Source organism: Vidua chalybeata, chromosome 14, assembly GCF_026979565.1.
Source record: "Vidua chalybeata isolate OUT-0048 chromosome 14, bVidCha1 merged haplotype, whole genome shotgun sequence".
Lineage (NCBI taxonomy): Eukaryota > Metazoa > Chordata > Aves > Passeriformes > Viduidae > Vidua > Vidua chalybeata.
Genome location: NC_071543.1, coordinates 13,752,468 through 13,773,201, shown reverse-complemented (window position 1 = coordinate 13,773,201; position 20,734 = coordinate 13,752,468). Strand labels below are relative to the sequence as shown.

General features: G+C 52.5%; 1 protein-coding gene across 1 annotated transcript in view; it reads right to left on the bottom strand.

Annotated features, from left to right (window-relative positions):
* Nucleotides 1-20,734, bottom strand: part of AR (androgen receptor) — a 38,229-nt gene that overhangs the window by 11,546 nt on the left and 5,949 nt on the right. Inside the window, exons 2-3 of the mRNA XM_053955802.1 lie at nucleotides 8,261-8,412; nucleotides 1,230-1,346 (exon numbers count right to left, since the gene is read on the bottom strand). Coding sequence (XP_053811777.1) covers nucleotides 1,230-1,346; nucleotides 8,261-8,412 — 269 coding nt within the window. The remainder of the gene's footprint in view (nucleotides 1-1,229; nucleotides 1,347-8,260; nucleotides 8,413-20,734) is intronic.

The window sequence follows — 20,734 nt, the reverse complement described above, 5'->3', positions numbered from 1 at the left end:
CCCAAAGAGCTGAAGAAAAAAGAAGGGAGTGGGGTATCCGTATTAGCATTAATTTTGTCAGCGTGTCCTGCAGAAGAGGGTTACACTGATGTATGTCTTTTTCTACTTATGGAAACTTCACCAGAAAAAAGCACTTAAAAATAAGCTAAGAAAAGGGAGTGAGGACTGCACTGCATTTGGGACCTTTGGGGAGAAATCAAACTAAACCCTCTCCTCCTTGGTGAGTCACAAATCAGAGCCACTTCAGTAACAAGTCCTTCAAAACAGTGTTGTTGCAGCCCAGCAGCTCTGGAGGCTCAGCCCATCCCAGCAATGGGGTCAGGATTTAACCCAAAATGCTGACACACCCCAGCAGTATGGGCTGCCTCTGTCCCCCGTGCTGTGCCTGGCATTGCTGGGGCTCCTCTCTGCAGCCCCAGAAGCCCCCTCAATCCAGGGCTTCCCAGCAGGGGCAGGTCTGGCAGCCTCCTTTTCCAGGATATTTTCCTCCTCACTGTAACATCACAGAATCACAGCGTGGTTTGGGTTGGAAGGAACCTTAAAGATTACCCAGTTCCACCCCCTGCCATGGGCAGGGACACCTTCCACAGGTTGCTCCAAACCCTGTCCAAGTTTCCAAGGCCTTGGAAACTTCCAGGGATGGAGCAGCCACAGCTTCTCACAGACCCCATGCCACGGCCTCACCACACAGGGAAGAATTTCATCAAATGAACTCAACAAGGAGACACCCAGCAACCAACACTACCTGATAGACTATGAGCAGAAAACCTCAGATTTTGGATTTTGGCACCCTGTCAGTTTTGGAGGGCTACGGGTTTGGGAACAGAGACAAATTGTAACAAGGACCCTCACCAGAGACACAGGAGCAGCTTCCATCCCGCAAAAAAAAAAAAAACACTGAGGTTGTGATTTCACCAAGAAATTGCTATTTTCTGCTGTGGAATAATCCCATCAAAAGAGGGGAGTGCTCTGCTCTGAGGCTCCAGGAGCCAGAACCAACTGACCCCGCTGTTTATATTTTTTTTTAATTCCCAAGGTTTGAAATCAGGGAAAAGTCTGTTTCCTGGAACACAAGCAAAAGCTATTGAAATTCACCATTTTGATAGTAGAGCCCTGAAAATGTTTCCTGAGTGTTTGATCACCCTCCATCAGCCTCATTTTCCAGCCACTTACTGACAGTTCATCCACCAAGGGACATGCAGGGACCCAGGAGGGGACCCCGGCCGTACCTCCGAGAGTCATCCCGGCCTCGTAGCACTTCCGCAGGCGGCAGGAGGGGCAGTTTTTCCGTCGGAACTTGTCGATGGTGCAGTCATTCCTGCTGGCACAGAGGTACTTCTGTTTACCTAAAACACCAGAGAAACAGAGCATGGGTGCTGGGTACCAATGGAGACGTGGGCTGGGCTCTTTTGGGATCACCAAAGGCAGCCTGGAGAGTTTGGTTCTTGGTTTTTAAATGTCATCCATCTATTGCATGGCTTTTGGTGGTTTTCTCCCAGACCACCAAACCCCACAGTTTGATCCTTCTGGCACAATATTCACCTATCACTCAGTACTCACCATGTTGCTGTATACACCTTTTTGGGACTGAGATGTTTTTTGTGCAACCCAAAGATACCGCTTGGGTCTGTTGTCTCCAAGGTTACAGATACGGGAGTTGGGGAGCTGCTGCTCCACAGGTGAGTCTGATGCCACCCTGTCCCCTGGGACATATCTGCAGTCAGCCAGGAGGGAACTGGGACCAGCAACTCCCTGTAGGGGGGACCTTGTGCAGCCGTGGGTTTTGGGGAGGTGCAGAAATGGTCAGAGACACTCATACCTCAGACTCAGCCTGCACTAGCTCAGAGTGCAGCTCGTGCAGCTCCAGGCCACAGCTTTTTTTCACTGCCCCATTTGCCAGACAAGCCAAGAATCATCACTTTTCTTGTCAAGTTTGAACACGTTTACTGGATCAGGATTTATCTGATGTTCTTTAGGCTGCTCCAAACCAAACTGGACTCAGCACACAACAGAGCTGCAGCTTATAGACCCACATGGGAAACCAGCCCATGGCCTTTATTTATCATCCTGCAAGGGGTTACTTTCTGCATTCCTATAGGAATAACCCTGTGGAGTCATCAGATATCTGTGAACAACCCCTTAATGTGCCAGTTTTGACATGAGATGCACCAATTTTGGTGCACAGATTTTACAACCCCCACACCTCCCCCATTGCTGCCCTCACTGCCACTGCCTGAGGCTTTCACAGTTCCCTCCTTGGTCCCCCCAGCTCATGCCTGGCCACAGTTTTGGCAGGACCAGCTGCCACTATCACCCCCACAGATCCCCCTGGCAGGGCTCAGCACCCAGCCCACTCCTCCCACAGTGCCTAGGGGCTGCACAAACACCCCATGTTTGACCTTCTCAGAACTGTCCTCTTCAAAGTGGATCATCACCCACCCCTGTGCCTCAGCCCCCACCTGCATTACTCACCACATCTCACACCTGTTAAATCATTTTAATACTGTCCTCAGAACAGCTCTTCTCTCCTTCTCCCTGGCTCATTTCCCATGAGAAGGATACTCATGCAAGCCTTGATGACACCTCAATCCCTAAGGACCCTAAAGGGAGTACAAATACCATCCTCCCTTTCAGCAGCTCATTGAGGAGGAAGATGAGTAACAAAGAACTTCAGCTGAAGTTACTTGGAGTTATTTTTGCACTGAGTGCTGAGGCCACACTCCCTCCACTCAACCTTCTTAGGTACTCACAAACGGGTGCCCTACTTTCTGGGGAACGGAGAGCTGGAAGGAGATTTGGCTGCCTGAGCCCCCCAAGGGTGTTCCAGGATCAGACACAGCTGTGTCAGGAGCAGCACCCACAGCCCCAGTCCCCTGCTCATCCCCAGGATCTGGACAGATCCCAACACGTGGGCTCATCTCCACCCTGCTCTGTCCCCGTTAGGCACCCACGGGAGGGAGCATGGAAGAGGTTGGTAGTGGAGTCTGAGCCTTGCTCAATGAGGCCACTGTGCTGTTTCCCATCTGCTCCTCAGCAGCACCCCCCAGCTCCAGAGCTGCAGAGAAGGGACACGGAGAAGGAGCCTTTCCCACAAGCCAGGAGCAGGTGGAGGGGCCCAGAGACAAACAGGAGGAGGCTGCAGGATGGCCACAGCACAGGCTGTGAGCTGCAGCCAACAGCTCTCCCCACGGTCACAGTACAGTGGCATTGCTGAGATGGCCAGGACAGCTTCATGGTTCATGGACAGGCTCTTTGGGGCAGGAACCTGTTCTCTGTTGCCTCGGCCTGCCCAAGTGAGCCCTGTTTGCTTTATGCTGTTCACCAGTAACAAAAAGAGAACCAAACAGCCACAGCTGGTCCTGGTGCTGCTGCTGCTGGGTGTGAGAATGAGCCGAGCTCACCTCACCATAATGCCTGGGGATGCAGAGATTTCCCCTTAACCACCAGGAAAGGAACCACCAGCTCTAAAAGGCAGGTGAACAGGGAAGGGTGGCTGGAATGTGCATGAGTTCCTTCCCTCTGAAGTGAAGTTCCTTCCCTTCTCACACACAGAGACCTGTTTCTAATTTCAGGGTAATTCACTCTCTTCATTTCAGAGCAAGGTGAGACATTTGCAACCATCTGTTCTTTATTCAAAGACAAGTGTGCTGTTTTTTTCTTCTCTAGAGTTTAGCATTGAAACTACTTCTTTGTTTTCCTTTTCTCCCCTGCAAACAACAGAGGTGTTTTCTTGTGTCACTCCAAGGCAGAGGCTCTTGCTTTGCAAACCTGTACATAAAGGTCCAAACCTCACACCCACTCCCGCGTGTTCCCCAGTGGTCCTGCTCTGTGCAAGGCCCATCACCCAGCCTGTCCCTCCCCCACAGACCACTGCCCAGCTGAGGACACTGCAGATGTCACCCAGAGAAGCCCCACCTCCTCCCCTGCCACCCACGTCCTGTTTGACACGTGCACAGGTGAGGGGGGAAGTCACACCCAGCACCCTCTGCTTTCCAGACCAGCACAGGCACCCCAAGAGAGCATCTTTGCAGCAGCCCCCAGTGCCCATGTCCCCTCTGCTGGGAACGTCCTCCCTACCTTGGGCCCCTCCTGGGCCCCCTCACACCAGGCAGAAAGACTCTTCCACCACCTCCGAGCCCTCCCACTCACCTCCTGGGACCACAGCACACGCTGGGAGCCAAGGGGAAGAACTGCTCTCCAGTTCTTCTTGACTAAAAATAATGATTTATGGAGGTGAGTTGCTCAATCCAGAGGGATCATCTAACAGCCTGTTGCCATACGAGCTGCTGTGCCCAGACTAACTTTCTCCTCCAGACAACAAAGTAATCTCTGCAAACATCTGGAGCTAGATATATGACTGTAAATGTGAAAGACCAGCAAATGCCTTTTGGAAGACAGAGATCCTCATATTTCAGGGCATAAACTGAATTTTAACAGCTGGGGGATAAGGCCAAGCTTTCTGCGAAAGCAACTCCCCTGGGTCTCATGTAAGCATGCGGGCTCCAGAGCTCCCCTGGAAAGCCTCTGGTCCTTGGGGCTGTCACAGGCAGGGCCATGCCCAGAGCTGAGCCTGTGGGTTTGGTGGTGGCACCCTTCCCTTGTGATGCTCCTACTAATACCTCAAGAGGGCTCAGCCACAAGGCTCCCAGGAGCCAGCACTGAGCCACTGCTGAGGAGCCTTTGCAAAGTCGTTTTCTGAACAGCCCTCTGTATTTACCAGATGGTTGCAGTGAGCACTCAGAGCTTTCCCTATACTCTGGCTGTCCTACCTTTTGCTCTCCCCATGACATTTTAAGGCAAATAACACCCAAAGAGTCGTGAGAAACCCACCACTGGAGCATCGTGGTGCTGTAGCACCATCAAATCTTCTGCAGACTCAATTTCTTTGTGTGTCATATCAGTCTGGGAAGGAGGAGAGAGATTTTGACAAGATGGCAAGGATCTTTGCTAGCGTTCACTTTAACTTGGTGTCATCTTGAAATCTGGCAAGAAACTGTTGAGTTGGCCCAGAGACATCTCTCTGGTGTAAGGCTAATCCTCAGCAGGTCAGAACATAGAACACTAATCCATATGGAGAATGATGGATGCACTCAGAGCAGCCTGCACAGCAGCCTGGCTGGGTGCCTGCTAGGAAAAGTGCCAAATACCAAGTTATTATTTTTCATTTAGCTCTCTGCTATTTAAAGACAGCCCCATCAGGAGCACAGCCCAAAGCATCCCAGTCCTACACTGCCAGGAATGCTGTGTGGAGGCAGCTCTGGGCTGGCTAAGGTCGCCACCAGATCTCAGAAACCTCAGAGGGACAAGGAAGGTCTGCTTCTCTCCAGGGATATATGCAGAGACACGATGATCTCCCTCCTGGACAGAATGGGAGAGCAGGAACCCCTGGGCTGCAGGAGCTGCCTTGTTTGAAGCATTTTTCTGTTTCAGGGACAAGGGTGGCATCACAAGGACTGAATTCCCATGTCTTCAACCCACCCCAGCCATGCTCACTACACCCAGAGGTGTCCTGCCTACTCATGCAGGGAAAAACAACACCTGTGCTGAGCTGGATGAGCTTTTTGCTCACCAGATGAGGAAGGGGAGCCCTCCTTTGTGGGCAGCAGGGGAGCAGCAGCCCTGGTGGCAGGGCAGCCACCCAGCCCTCTGGACTCTCCCTGCTGGGACCCCGGGGCAGGTGACTTCAAGGGAGGGCTGGGCTTGGTCACCAAAGGAGGGTGGTGACCCTACAGGTGGGGCAATCCCCACCAATCTGTGGGGTGTGCTTCAGGCCTGGACACAGCTTGGATATCTTGAGAGAGTCTGCGAACCACGAGAGCTGGCAAAACGAGACAGGACAGCATTCCTGTCTTTTCTATTAATTCTTCTACCAGCTGAACCTAAACTTGTGAAACCCCTCAAATCTGTCAAATATTTCATCAAAGCAGGGGTGGCCTGCTCCTGCCCATAAACCCCTCAGTTTGTCCAAAGGGAAGAAAAATCAGTGTCACAACTTGTTTTTTGTTCATCTTTTGTCTTTCTCACCCTTTAGAAGCCATGCATATCTATAAAACCTCCTTAAATATCCATGAATCCCTGCCAGATAAGTTCACTATTATCTCAGAAGAATATAATAAAAAGGAAATGATGTGCCCAGCTATTTCCCTCCCCTCCAAGATGCTGTTTGTGCTGCTCTAGTCACAGCCCTCTGCTGCTCCCTCTGCTGAAGGCTGTGGCTTGACACCAGCACCAGGAAGGTAACAGGCTTCTTTTCTCAAGGGGAAGCATTTTGTTCTACTGCTGTAACATCTCCAAGGGCGACCTAAGGTTTTCTGAGAGGCATTTTATGGACTTTAAAACATGAGAACACGCTAAAATATCAGCTTTCAGTAATGCTCCTCAGCTTTAAGAAGGAAGAGATGTGTCTGGAAACTCACCAAAAGTTAGAACAGAAATCACCACCTGCCATCTCTGCATTCAGTACCTATAAAGGAGCATAATTTACTGTCACTTCCCTAAATTAAAACTTAGCCATGTTTTCAGGGTAGCATAAGATGAAACCTCACAATTTGGCAGCCCCCCTGCCTCTCCCTGCACACACATATGGCTCCTCGGGAAAGACAAAAGGCTGCTGCCCAATCCCAACACAACCAAACACTCCCAACCCTCTGCCACACTGCGAGGCTGAAGAGCCAGGAAGAGACATAAATGCCGTTTAAATTAATGATATAGCACAACCCAGAGAGGGAACAGCTCCACGGCACGTGCCTCGGAGCACCCTGGGCTGCCCATGGCACCTCCAGTCCCTGTCAGCCACAGCACAGAGCCCACCCTGGTGCCAGGGGAGCACAGCTCCAAACCCAGCAGACACAGGCACTCCAGCAGCCGTGCATCTGACTGAGAGCCAAGACTCCACTTACTATAAATCAACAATAACTTGCTGACTTAGACAAGCATCTGTTATTTACTCTGGCGGCACAAGCTAACCCACTTGGCTTGACACAGAGCCGGTGCTCAGCAGAGACAGATCTGCAAATTATTTACTTGGGAGAAAGATGCAAAAATTCGTTAACTATTATTTTACTGCCCTTTTTGGCAACACTGATGTCCCCTGTGGCATAGCCCCTATTCTTCCCTGAACCAGCACTGACAAGTTGGCTCCTGGCACAGAGGAATGAGGGAAACATGACTCCAAAAAGAGGCAGGATAATGATAATTGATCTCATTGATGTAGAAGCAGCATTCTGACAACAGCAGGTGAGCACCCCTAGCCTGGGACCTCTGCTGAATGACGGGAGAGGTTGAGCACAGGGGAAGAAGCTCCAGGAGACAGAAGCTCCATCCTCTTTTTGCTGCCAGCCCTCTCCTGAGGACACTCCGGCCAGTGACACCAGCTGCCAGCAGCGTGCCCGCATAAACTGTGTTAGCAACAAGGAAAAAGGATGGCTTGTATTGGTTCCTCTCTCCTGACAGCAAGCCTGATCAGTGACTACAGGCACGTTACACTGCTGGACAGTTCATCTTCCACACCAGAGGCTCTCACTGCTGCCCAAGAACCATGACTCTGAACTGCAGGTAGAAACCAGCCATTGCTGAGGCACAGCCTAAGGAAACAGCTGGGCTGGGTGCTTCTGCTTGCTCATTCCCCAGGAAAGGGACCTTGCTGTTGAGAGGGAACATTTGGGCTCACACTTATCCCTGACACTACAGAGATGGACATGAAGGAGAAGTTGCTTTCTCACGGGCTGGGGAGAAGGATCACGGATCCCAAGGTCAGAGCATGGCTCCTGATGGACAGAGGGTTGTGCTGTTTCATGGGCAGTCACAGAAGGGACCCTCTGGAAGGGGTGCAGGAGAGAAAAAGCCTCCCCTGAACACCAGCTGTGCATCTGAGACTGCAGGTGGGCTGATGGGAGCTTAAAGCACTCTGGAGAGTCAAGAAGAGAAGCAGGAACTGACTGCTCCAGGGTCTCACCAGGTCACTAAGATAATCATGGAATCACAGAAACATTTGGGTTGGAAGGGACCTTAAAGACCATCTTGGTCCACACCCTTGGGGTGTGGGACACCTAAGAGACAAGGTTGCTCAATGCCACTGGAAAGAAGTGTATTTTGGCAAACTGGTTTGGCTACTTTTTGAGAGCAATCTGTAAAATGAAATGACAAATGCAGGAGAGAAATAAATCAACTTATCTTTGATTTTTCTCCCTTCCTGGTTTAAGAAATCTTAGAATGCCACCACAGTGGGGCAGTGACCTTCTCTCTCCTCTGTCCCCATTACCTTCAGCTGCCCGTTTGAAGAACACTTTGCAGCTCCCACATGTGAGGGCTCCGTAGTGGCACCCGGACGCTTCATCCCCACAGATCAGACAGGTCTTCTGAGGTGGGAAGTAATAGTCAATGGGCAGGACATGGTCACGGCCAGTCTCCAACCTGCAGCATAAAACAGAGAGAGCAGGAGAGGGGTCAGCAAATGCAGTCAGGACAAGCTGTGGGGAGCACGGTCATGGCAATCCCAGAGCTGCAGTGATGGATCAGCCAAGCACTGAGCAGCAAGAGGGTGAGCAACAACTGAGCCAAGCCTGGCCCTGACCATGCAGAGATCCTGCTGGGTGCCCCTCCTGACACTGCCCACTGTGTGCAGTGTGTGACAAAGTGTGACAAAGTACAGTGACAGTGACACACAGTGACAGCACAGCCTAGGGACAGAAGGCGACTGAGACTGGCTGCTGCAGTGCTCATGGAATTTTGGCTTCAATAATGAAACTCATGCACCAAACAACCCAGAGCACGGCGCTGCCGGCCACTTGATGCCACGTTAACCACCATGCCAAGATGTCCCAGCACCTGACTCCCCTTCTCCAACACCTCACTATTCCACACACCCAGATTCTCCTCTCTCAGCTGGTACTGTCCCCTCCCCAACCTGGTCTGATCTGTTTGGTCAGATCCATGGAGAAACTGCTTTTCCAGAGGGGATGGCAGGAGGAGAGGGGCTTATCCAAATCAGGAGCCAACATGTCCAGGCAGTTTGGGAAGCACCAGCATTTAATTAATTGAGTTAATTACCAGAACTTATTTATCTGCAACCACTGGATGAGGCAATTAGCTTTTAAGAGTCTGCAAGTCACGGGAACTTTTGGGTAAAATTAGATCTCCTTTCATTTTTGGCATTGTTTATTGCTTGCAGGTGAGCTCTGAGAAATCAGGTTACATCAACAGTGAGTGTGACAAAGATGGGACTTCTTGAAAAAACCTTTATACCTAGCAGAGCCCCACTGTCCTTGCCTGTCCCTCACCTGGGAGCTGTGCAGATCTCCCCTCATTTTCAGGTCAGTAACTGGAGCAGCAATTTCATCCTCTGTTCTTATGGTGGAAACCTGAGTGATTTCTCATTTCTTTAACAGGAGCAATCAGTGACTGATCTGTAGATGCAGCTCAACCACCCTTCCCCAACCATTTTCATTTCCAAGGCTTTTCTGGAATTACTGATTAAATGGAGGAGACACAGTTGGCTGCACCGTGCCTGCCACAGTCAAGTCCTGTTGCAACCAACGTGTTCCTTTCTTGGCTTACGTGGCATCCCACCTGTCCTCCTGGTGTGATCCCACCATCCATCTCAGGGTACTGCCACATCCCCCAGGCCATGTGCTCCAGAGCCCTGGCACTGGGTGAGAGGGGCTGCTGGAGAGCAGACCCTGCTGAGGAATACCAGCAGCACACAGAAAAGCCTGGCTAAAAATGTCTTATTTATCCGGTGTGTTTTAGATGCACACACAACAGGCCTTCCTGCTAACGACCCAACACCTCTTTCTCCTCTCTGTGCAGTCAGAAATCCAAGAGTGCTCATTTCCCTGTTTCCATAAGGCTTCCCCTCTGTCTCCCCCTGGAGAGAGATCTCACAGATGCTCAGCACTGTGTGCCGTGAGCAGCAGGGCCTCTCACAGCAGGCGTCGTGACAAGAGACACGGGACTCCCAGAGGACGCTGGGTTGTTTCTGAGGATCAGTTATCTGAAACTGCAAAGCAGGTTTGTAATTGAGTGGCTTCTGAAACAGCTTTTAAAGTGCTGTTCATGTGTGGAGAGATTTGTAGAAGTACAAAAACACCTTCCAGCAGGTGTGCATCAAGAGTACCCCATACACGTGTCCCTGCCAGGGACGGGGCTGGGCAGGGCTCCCTGCACACCCCTCCATGCTCAGCCACCCTTGTCCCCACTGCCACCAACAGATGGAAAGTGGGGGACACTGGCTGACATGGAAGGTGATTCCTGGCCGTGGGATAGGCTCCTCCTGGGGTAAGGCTTGGCTTGAGTGTAAGGCTTGGCTTAAGGGAGCACACAGCCCCAGCACCCCAAGGGGCAGGAGATGGTGTTTAGGCAGATGGGGAGTTGTTCTACCACAGGCCCTGCAGCACCAATGTGGTTCCCTGCCAGCAGCCACTGCCCAGAGCTGAAGCATCTGCCCAGGAATGCCCTTGACTTTAAAACAACGCCAGTTTGCCTTTTTTATTTTCAGAGAGAGAATTGCAAGAAAAACATAATGTGAAAATGTTCTAGAAACTCAGAATGAGCTATGTTAATGGTTCCCTTAATGATCCATTTTCCAGTTTCCAAGGGACATTCACAGGGTGTTCTCAAAACGTGCAGGTAATACATAACACAGGCCAATGAGCCAAAGAGGAGCTGCCTGGAGAAGCTGCAGGGCTGCGGGGGTGGCAGCGCTCTGGGCAGAGCCCCAGGTGCCACTTGCCCCAAGGTGCCACTGCACAGCAGTGTCACAGCCCCTCGCCCCCGCTGAGGGCACAGGAGGGACACGACGGGTGGCACAGCGGCCAGCTCACCCCCCGGCGGCTCCGAAGCTTTCCTCTGGCTGGAAGTTTGTGCTCTGTGGGGCTGTGCTGGCCCACAGAGCAGGAGTGCTCAGGTCAGGCCAAAACAACTGCGGGGGGCTCGCAGTTGGTGCAATGTGTGGCAAGTGTCAGCCCCGCTGCAGAGCCCAAAGCGGGGCGATAGCGGCCGGGGCAGACACAACTGGGGTGCGGCGGCGCCGATGCCAGAGCCGGCGCACGGCCCCAAGGCCAAGGTCGTGGCTGTCACAAAGGAGCTTGGTGGCTTTCGGGGGCAGGGAAAAAACAACCTCGGTATCTCTTCTACAGCTCTAGGGTGAGTTTTACTCTCATTGCAGGAGGGTTCTGTAAGGAAATGGAGGGTTTGCTGAGCTCCCCTCACACGCAAATATTTCTGGGGATAGAAACTGTCACGTGATGAAACATTTGTTGTCATTAGTTAAATTTCACCAAATAGCCACATTTCACAACACCCCCAGAAAGCCAAGAGCAAGCGCTGGTAAAAGAGGAGCCAACCACTTCTCCCGACCCACAAAGGAAGTTTCCATCTCAGCAACAGCCGGCACAGGCTGCTCGAAAGGAGCTGTGGCACAACTGCCCCCTTGCCCATGACTTCCCACCCGTAAGCCAGATCAGGACAAAATGATGGCAGCTGCCACACACCCCCAGCTCATCCCACACAGGAACCCCAGAGCAGAGTGCCCTGGTCCCATACTCCCCGAGGAAAGGGGGTTTGCACCTTCACCGTGCTATGTCCAAAACCTGCACATCTGTGATGCTCAGGAGGGTGTTGAGACCAGAACTGAACCAGCACTCACTCTCTCAGGTGCTCAGGAGGATGCTGAGCTCAGAACTGAGCCAGCACTCACACATGAAGTGAGCTGACACAGAACCCTATCCAGTCATTTCAAGCACTGTCATTTCTGAGACACTCTGATGTTATCAGGGGGAATCTCTGCCTTTAAAACAGCATCACCTGTGCATGACATTCTCCAATGCAATATTAAATTTAATTGGCTTCCCCTCAGTGCAGCTGTGGTGCTCCTGCCTGGATGACATTCTGTGACTCCCATCAAGAGGCCAGACCCATGCTCAGCAAAGGGTATGACTGCTCACTTTGGCCACATCCTTGTGTCCCCTTGCACTGTCATTTGGCTGCTGCTGGCTCCAGCCAGAGCTGAGCCAAGCCTGCACGCACAGCCACCACATCATGCTCATCCAGATAAAAAGGCCTGCACAGAAAGTTTGAAGCATTCATCTGTTAAAATGCTTTCAGCCATTTAATCTATAAACATGCAGCTTTGTACACTGAATTCATGTCCTTTCTGCTAAATAGCCTTGAGTATGTTTCCAGTCTGCCCATGCCTTGTTTTTGTGTGCGATGGCAGCAGAGGCACAACAGCATCTGAGAGCAGAGCGGGGTGCAGCATGAGCCCCAGGCCTGGTAAACACACAAAGGAACAGGATCCTCAGCGGATTTAAATAAATATTAGCACATGACAATGGGTTTTCCAAGCATCCCAGCAGTGCAGGCTGCCAGGAGGAGCACACTTCAGAGAAAGCAAATGCCCCCCCACCAGCAACTGACAGGAGCAGGCTTGGCTCTCCAGCCCTGGCATTGCCTCCCAGCCCAAGGGACACAAATAGCTTCCACAGGCCCAGCTGCACAAATCCCTTCTCAAAACCCCAAATTAAACTCGGGGTTTTTTTTGTTCTCAAACACTCTGTTTACTTATTTTGACAGTTTATTTTGCACACAGCGCATCCCCACTGCAGCTGAAGCCCCACCACTCCCAGCCCCTTTCTCTCCTGTGCTCCTCTGCGGTGCATGAAGGCTGCTGCAGGCCTGGAGCTGCATGGACCCAGCCACTGCTTGTCCCTGCACTCAGGAGACAGCCCCAACGTGCCACCTGACTGGCTGAGGCAGTGCACATAACCCAGCCTGCCAGGAGTCCCCTCATTTAATGGCCGTCCTGGGCTCCCACCTTCCAATCTTCCATAAGGAAGAAGCAGGAAATGAGCTTACAAAGGTGAAAGGTGGCAGGTTTGCTACACATGGAATGCAAAGCCTGGAAGAAGCCACCCTGCAGCCTCTGCACCTCACTGATGGCCACAGCAGAGGCTGCTGCCTGCATTTGGTACAGCTCACACCAAAACTTCTGCCTCAGAGCCTGGTGTCCATCCAGAGGCTCAGTAGCTGCTTAAATAAATCAGCTCAGAGAAGATGGAACACTTGATCTCCCAGATGGAGCAGGTACCCACAAAAAGAGATGGCACAAGGACATTGCAAGGCCCCTTCAGATGGGAACTCACCTGATTACGAAGCACAAAGGGGACAAAAAAGCAAACAAGGAGCAGCAAGGCTGCAGGCAGGCTGCAGCCCTGAAGAGCACTCCCGAGGTCATCAGAGCCCTACACTGTATCCTCCTGGTGACTGCAGAGTCACCTGGAGTCACCAAGGATAGGACCTTGGCATCCTTGTTGCATGGACAACCCTACTTATTTTCCAAGGAAACACTCTGTCCTCACTGATATTTATGCAGTTAGTTTAAGCCACACCATAATCCATTTTCAAATCCATCTCCTCTGCTCACCAAAAGAAAATGTGCCTGTAAAGAAATTCACAAATAATGAGACACTTGAGACATATATTTCGTGTTCCAAGAGACACTGCCATCATGCCAGATGAAGGTACAGGCTTACAGCTGCCAGGAAAGCATCCAGGGTACAGACTTCTGGTGCCACATACCAACATCTTCACCTGCAGCAGAGCTTTTACCTTTCCCTCTTCCAAAATCAAGTGCAGTGATGCTTACAAAATGCTCTGGAAGAGGGGGTGCGAGTTCTCAGTGCCTTTTCTCACAGCTGGTGTGCCAGGCAGATCTCCAGAGGAACAGAGCACTATACCAGTGTCCAGCCATGGGGCACAGCACCTCAGGTGAACTGGCCATGTGGCCCCCAAAGGCCACCATGGTCCCCCAGCACCCCCAGCTAAGCACAGCATCTGGTACAGGGCTACCAAGAGAAACCCAAGGCAGAACGATCCCAATCAGTGTCTCACAGAACTCCAAATGTATTTGGAATTTAATTTGGCAACAAGGATCAAGTTGTGCTGATGGCCAGAGGTCAGTGGTCGGCTCCCAACAGGGCTGCTGAAGGAGATGCCAGGATTCATTCCCAGACTCAGATATTTAAAACACAAAATATTTTCCCCTCTTCCTTTGGCAGTGGAATTATTGCTAAGGAAACCAATGCTGCAAATTCTGCATTTTTATTTCTCCACTGGAGGATGCACAAGGCAAAAACAGTCAGCAACAAAGGCGGGACCCGGCATGGAAACATGAGACCGCAAATACCACAAATTTGGCACCAAGCTGGGGCGGCACATGGCCCAAGCCAGCACCCTCCCTCTGGCACAGCACGGAGCCCTGGGGATGGACGGGCATGGGAGCAAGAAGCAGAGCCCTCCATCTCCTCCCACCCCTCTTGCAGTGGGGGATCACTGCAGCGGCACTGCAGCGCTGGTCCCACAGCTTGCCAGCAGAACTGGGTTATTTTTAGGCACGTTTCTATCAAGACCAAACCTTTGCAGAGACCAGCTGCAGGGGCATAAAAATCATTTGCCTTATTATGTCTAGGAGTGGATACAAGCTCTATCTGCAGAACTTCCTTTCAGCTCTGCTGGCAAAGCACTGAGTTTCTAGAGGAGACTTCACGACTTGTACAACACTATCATCTTCCTGCCGCGTCCTCCGAGTGGATCGTGCTGTGACTCATCCCCGACATAAACACACTAATTATAACGAAGGTTTCACATATTTAGTGCCAGGTCACCCTGCAACTCTTAGCCCCAGTCTCAGCAGAACAGGCAACATAGAAGCAAATCCCCCAGCAACTCACAGCCACTGGCTGACACCCACCAATCCCTCCTGCTCCCCGGCCTGGCCTTCCTGGCATGCCTGTGGCTCACAGCTGCCCACACCTGCCAGCTGCACATGGATTGGGGCAGGAGCAGGGCAGGACTGGGACAGGAGCAGGGCAGGACTGGCCCCTCAGTAGGGCTTGGATGGTGGGGATGGATGGATGGATGGATGGATGGATGGATGGATGGATGGATGGATGGATGGATGGATGGATGCATGGATGGATGCATGGATGGATGCATGGATGGATGCATGGATGGATGCATGGTTGGATGGCAGCTGCACCAGTACCAACTCCAGTGGCACAACCAGGGTATTCCAGACAGGCATGAGCTGGGAAACAGTGCTTTGATGCCAGTTTGCACTTTTAGTGACATATGGCAGGGACAGCCAGACCTGCAGTTTTGGGGGCTGAGAGCATTCCCAGGAAAACACGGAGAGCAGAGCCCTGCAGCCCTGCACCCGGCTGCCTCCAGGGACCTGTGGGCATGGGTGGTCCTCCAGTTATCACAAACCCACGATGGAGCTTTGACTGGCCCTGCTGAGCAGCCGTGTCCAGAGAGAGCCGTGGCACACCGGGGATCAAAGCCCTGCCCACTACCCCTTGCCCATGCTCTTCCAAGCGGGCGAGGAATAAAAGCAGCCAAGAATCATTTTCTTTCAAGCCTGCCTGCAAACCAAAACACAGATGCTACATCTAATTTTAGGCCTCCCAGCCTTGAGAGTGTTCTCCCGAGTCTCTGTGAGTGAGCAGTGAGATAGTCATCTCAGGACACGCCGCAGCCGCAGTGGCTGCGCACCCGCCTTGACCCCAGCTCTGGATAGGAGGGCAAGGGCACAGCAGGGCCAGGAGTTAACAGATCCCCGTGGATCTCAGGGGATCCTGCAGGGCACACTGAGCCCCCTGCACTAACTGCAATCGAGGGCAGAGGGGCTGGCCAGCCACCCTGCTAACCCCAGGCTGCCACCTTCCTCCTGCTGGACATGACAACTGCTTCAGCTCAGGCCACTATCCAAGGTTTTAAGCACCCACATGGCAAAAGGGAAGGTGAACTGAACAAGAAGAGAACAGCTACCCCCCGGAACTTTAGGTCCCATCTCAGCTCAGTTCTGCCCAACCCTCAGCACAGCCCCAGTGGGATGTTCTGTCCTGCAGGCTTCCTAGCACTGTGCTCTGCTCCCTCTTCAAACCACCCCCAACACAGCCCAGAATCAAGGACCTGGCACTTGGCACAGGCTGTGCTGTAAACAAGAAAGCAGAAAAGACCCTGTCCTGCTATTGTTTTTCTAACCATTTAAAGATGCTCCAGGGAACTGAGGAGCAGACTGGGAAGTAATAGATTTCTTTGTAAGGGGAAGATCCTATTCTCGAGGAAAAGACTTTTTGACCACAGGGAACACGTGAAAACAAAGCCAATTACAGAGAACTAGAAAAACGAAATCCATGTGAACAGGCTGAGTTCATTGGGACGATGTCACATGTTCTGGAGCACAGGAACATGCACAGGGACAAAGCCAGAGCCAGCCCACGGGGATTACAGCCCACACTGGACCCACAGCTCCAGACACATGTCCCCCAGCCCTGCCCTGCTCACAGAGCACTGCCAGACAGTGGGGGTGAGTTTGGGGCTGGTTCTCAGTGTCTGAGCAGGAAGAAGCAGCAGTGCCAATCCCACACCAGCCCTGTGCTGCCTGCAGAGGCTCACGGAGCTCCAGCCACTTCTCCTCCCTGTGGGCAGCACATGGCACAGTGCCTGCCCTCCAGGGACATGTGTGCAGAGAGAACACTGCAGGCCCCAGGGTGAGGGGTGGGGATGTTCCTCATACAGCAGAGAACATACACATAATCTATATGTGGTGCTCATGGGAAGATGATGAACATCTACAATGTGCACGGGCACACACACGATTCAATAGAAACAGTAAATCATCCATGCTCTCTTTGCAGGGGGATTTCATTTTCCAGTTGATTCACCCCATTGCTTCCCAGATGTAAGCTATCAACCCAATCAGCACAAGAATTCCTTCCCCGTATTTCTCTTTCAAGAGGAAAGTGGAGCTGTCGAGATATCCCGTTCCAGCCCTCCCAAGAGCAGGTCAGGAGATGTGTGGACGCTGCTCTGCTGATTGGCGCGAGGGGGAGGAGGCAGGAGCCTTCACGAGGAAATCTGTGATACAGAAACTTGTGCTTGGGCTCTGTTCTCAGCACACAGGCCAAGGTCAACGCGGTTTTTTCTGCCATTTCTAACCGGCAAAGAAGTAAACACAGCTAAAATCTGTAACAACAGCCAAAATGCTGGTAAAAACACCAGAGAAAGAAGGTTGTGTGATTTTGGGAGACACAAGAAGCTCCCTCCATTCACCTCCAGGCAGAGAGAGCACAAGGGGGAGGAAGCAAACCCCAGGGTTTTCCCACCTCATCCCAGAGACTGAACACATCCTCTGTAAAATGTATTCTGGAGATCTGCAGCCTCCCCTCTGGCATTTGTAGGGATTGCTTCTCCTGGCAGCAATTCCAGAAGCGCTCAGCAGGATGGGGGTCTGGAAGGTGAAGATGCTGCTGTGACACAGAAGGAACTGCCCTGAGGTTCTTCCCAAAGCCACTGGCTACAGCCAGCCCATGTCCAGTCCCTGCTGGAGTATATTGGTGCAGAAGGAGAGGTTACCCACCAGAATGCACCACCCATCCTTAGGTGACACAGCCAGGCAGGACACGGCTCAGAGCAGCACGGTCTAGTGGGAGGTGTCCCTGCCCACAGAGGGGAGCGCAGTGAAATGGGCTTTAATGCCCCTTCCAAAAAAAAAAAACATTCTCTATGACCAGACTCCCCAGGCTCCAGCAAGAGCTAGATCAGGCAGCCAGCACCCAGGACATCCCCCCAGCAGTGCCTGTCACAAACACCTGGCTACAGACATGAAAGGTAAATCCTCATGACTGCTGCCATGCCCAGTGCATGAGGGCCGGCTGGATCTCTGCATGGAGCTCTCAAACAGCTCTCCTGCTCTCACAGCCCAAGCAGGGCTCTGCCAGCCCAGACACACCCCAAAAGTGTCCTAGGAGCACCCAGATCCCAGGTCAGACACACCAAATAGTAAATGTGCCTGTGCCCGGCTGTTTGCCCTGGCTAAGGCTGCCCACAGTGCTCCCTCCCCACACTAAGGGTGTCCAGGGCCAGCACTGTCAGTGTCCCAGCATTGGTGGCTCTGCACTGACTCTCCCATCCTGACTTAAGCCATCTCTTTTGCCCCTAGAGCTGTTTGGGAAGTGACAACTGCCTTGCCTGTCACGAGGTGCGCAGCATGGTCCACCCAGCCCCCAGCCAGGCAACACGACAGACTGGCCCCCTCAGCAGAAACAGGGGCTCATCCCAGGACTCATTATTTGCTTATTAGGATGGGCTCTCTTCTCCTTTGGATGGCACAGGGAAGCCACCAGGACACCAGTGGAAAGCACGGGTGTAATCCAGCCCTGTGGACACCCGAGCTGCCTGAGGCCGGGTGGCCTGGGAAAAGGGCAGAAGCTATAAATACCTGGGGAACTGGTAATGGAACTGGAACTGGCATATACTTTTAAGATTATTTCTATTAGTGCAAATCACTTAATCTGTGTCCCTACAGACCAATCCCACCACTCCTGAGGACGGACGTGTCAGCACCTGACTTCGCTGTCACTATTTGCAGAGGCGTCCCCGGGCGGGGGCTGGAGAGCTCCGAGGCAGGGCGGAGCGGGTGACCTTGCTCTTTCTGGCCTCTGTTCACGCTGCGCCAAGCGGGGAGCAAGCGGCACCACGAGAGCAGCCGAGCCAAGGCAGACCGAGCCTGCCCTGCGCTCCCGTCCCGCACAGGTCCCCGGGGAGCGGCGGCTCCTGCGCGATGCCGAGGCGCGATGCTGCACTCCCGAAACCCCCGGCCTGCAAACACTGTCCCGGCGGCTGGACAGGGCACTGCGGCCAGTGGAGGCGAACGGGGCAATGGATGGGGTGCAAAGTCCAGCACGCTGCTGCAGGACGGTCCCCAGCAGCCGGCACAAAGCCAGCACAGCCCCCCGGGACCCCAGCGCTGAGCCAGGGCTGCGGCCACTCACACACCGAGGGGCTGCTGTCAGACCTCAGCCTGCAGAAGAGGGACAATTGCTATTTCCACAGCTGCCTGGAGGCTGAACGAATCGCTGCTCCTGAGCGCTTCAGCAGTAAAGTACTACTGCTGGGAGTGTTTTTATAGGATACTTTGAATCTCACTTAAAAACGCTGGCAAGAAGAATCAGGGTGGCAATGGCTGGATTTAGAGCAGAACAAAGCCCAGGCACACGCCGCAGTACCCACGAGCGCTGCCCACTGCAGGTACCCGGCCAGGGTGAGCTGGGCTCCCCCCGCAAGGAGGTCTCCCCAGGGAAGCCTCATCCCTCCCTCTGCCCCTCATGGGAGCAGGCAGGGGGATTAAGTGTGGTTGGACATGGATGAGTGGCACTGGCAGATCAGGGAAGGCAGGCAGCAGTGCTAAGAGCGGGAGAATATGGATGGAGAACCTCCGTCACAAGTCTTTGCCATGACAACTGGGCCAGTTCCTTTTCATTTCAATGAGCTCCTTCATACCACTGCTAACAAACAGGGCTGGCTCTGGTCCCCACAGTGTGCAGCATCGGTCGATACCAGGGCCACCAGCCACTGCCAAGGCCACCGCTGGGCATGCCTGCACTGCCACCCACTAAGGGGTGATGTGACCATATCTGCCTCTTGTTTACCAGGCATAAAAGCTCTGCTACAACAGGAGATGGGACATCTGCCTCCTGTGCATGCTGCAAGCTGGATCTCTGGAGGAAAAGAAAGAGCTGGAAAGGATCCAGCACCACCACAGGAAGTGTTTCCATTGCTATTTTCCTGTGAACATGGTGTAGATGTAGAGCTGGGCTCATCCAAGGTGAGAGCAGATCATTCTGGTCAATGCTCACCCAGTGATGACCCCAACAGGAGGTGCCTGTGCCCTCTGTGCCACATCACTACATGCACATGGTGGCCCCAAGCCACCCTCCCCAGCTGGCCCAGGCTGTCCATGATGGCTTTGTGGCACTTGTTTTGCATCAGTCTGAGGTGCAGACGTGCCTTCTGCAGAAAATCTTCCAAAAAGAAAATTAACTTGCACAAAGTAATGAGGCTGAGGAGCTGTGCAAGGAGGAATCTTCACTTTTCCTATATATTTCCAATGTTCCAGAGCCATCCACAGCTGCACAGATCTCCAGAATCTACCAGGGAAGGTCTCAGAAACAAACAGTTTTTACTAGAAGTCATAGAAAGTCTCCCACTGAATAGTTTTCTTTCAATAAACACTAATTTGATACATTTTAAATGTTCCACTGGATGATAAAATAAATACAATTTCTTTCTTTTGTAATTTTCGTCCACAATCACTAGCAGAAAGTATCCACTGCAAACACCAACCCAGCAGGCTCCAGTGAGTGCTCCAAGTCTAGACAGCAACTGGCAATGGAGAACTGGCAAATTGGGACAGCCACCTTCAAGGAAGCAATTTATAAAATATGAATGAAGGTCTGTGCCAAGAGTGGAATTCAAGGGAATGACAGAAAAACACAAAGAACTGAGCTACTGCTCTCTACTACAAATTGTTAACCCTGTGTAATGAAACTGTTTTCATCACACCAAAACATGACTGTGAGATTTCCAATATTTTGGGGAATTTTGTGATTTCTTCCTGCAATACAAGGCAGTGTTTCCAGCTTTCCTCCCAGCTCAGGAGCATGCCATCCTCGCCATGCAGAGACTGACTTCTGATCTGCTCCAGTTTCCTCTGTGCCTGTTCCTCCCACTGCCCACCCACAATCTGCTCCCATGGGGACCCAGAGGTGACCCCTGGCACGGACACAGAGCGGGCTCTTGTCTCTGCTGGAGCTCAGCGTGGCCTTGGAGGGTCCTGGTGCGGGGGCGTGGGGAGCTGGCATCGCCCCTGGGATGCTGCTCACATTGGCTGCCT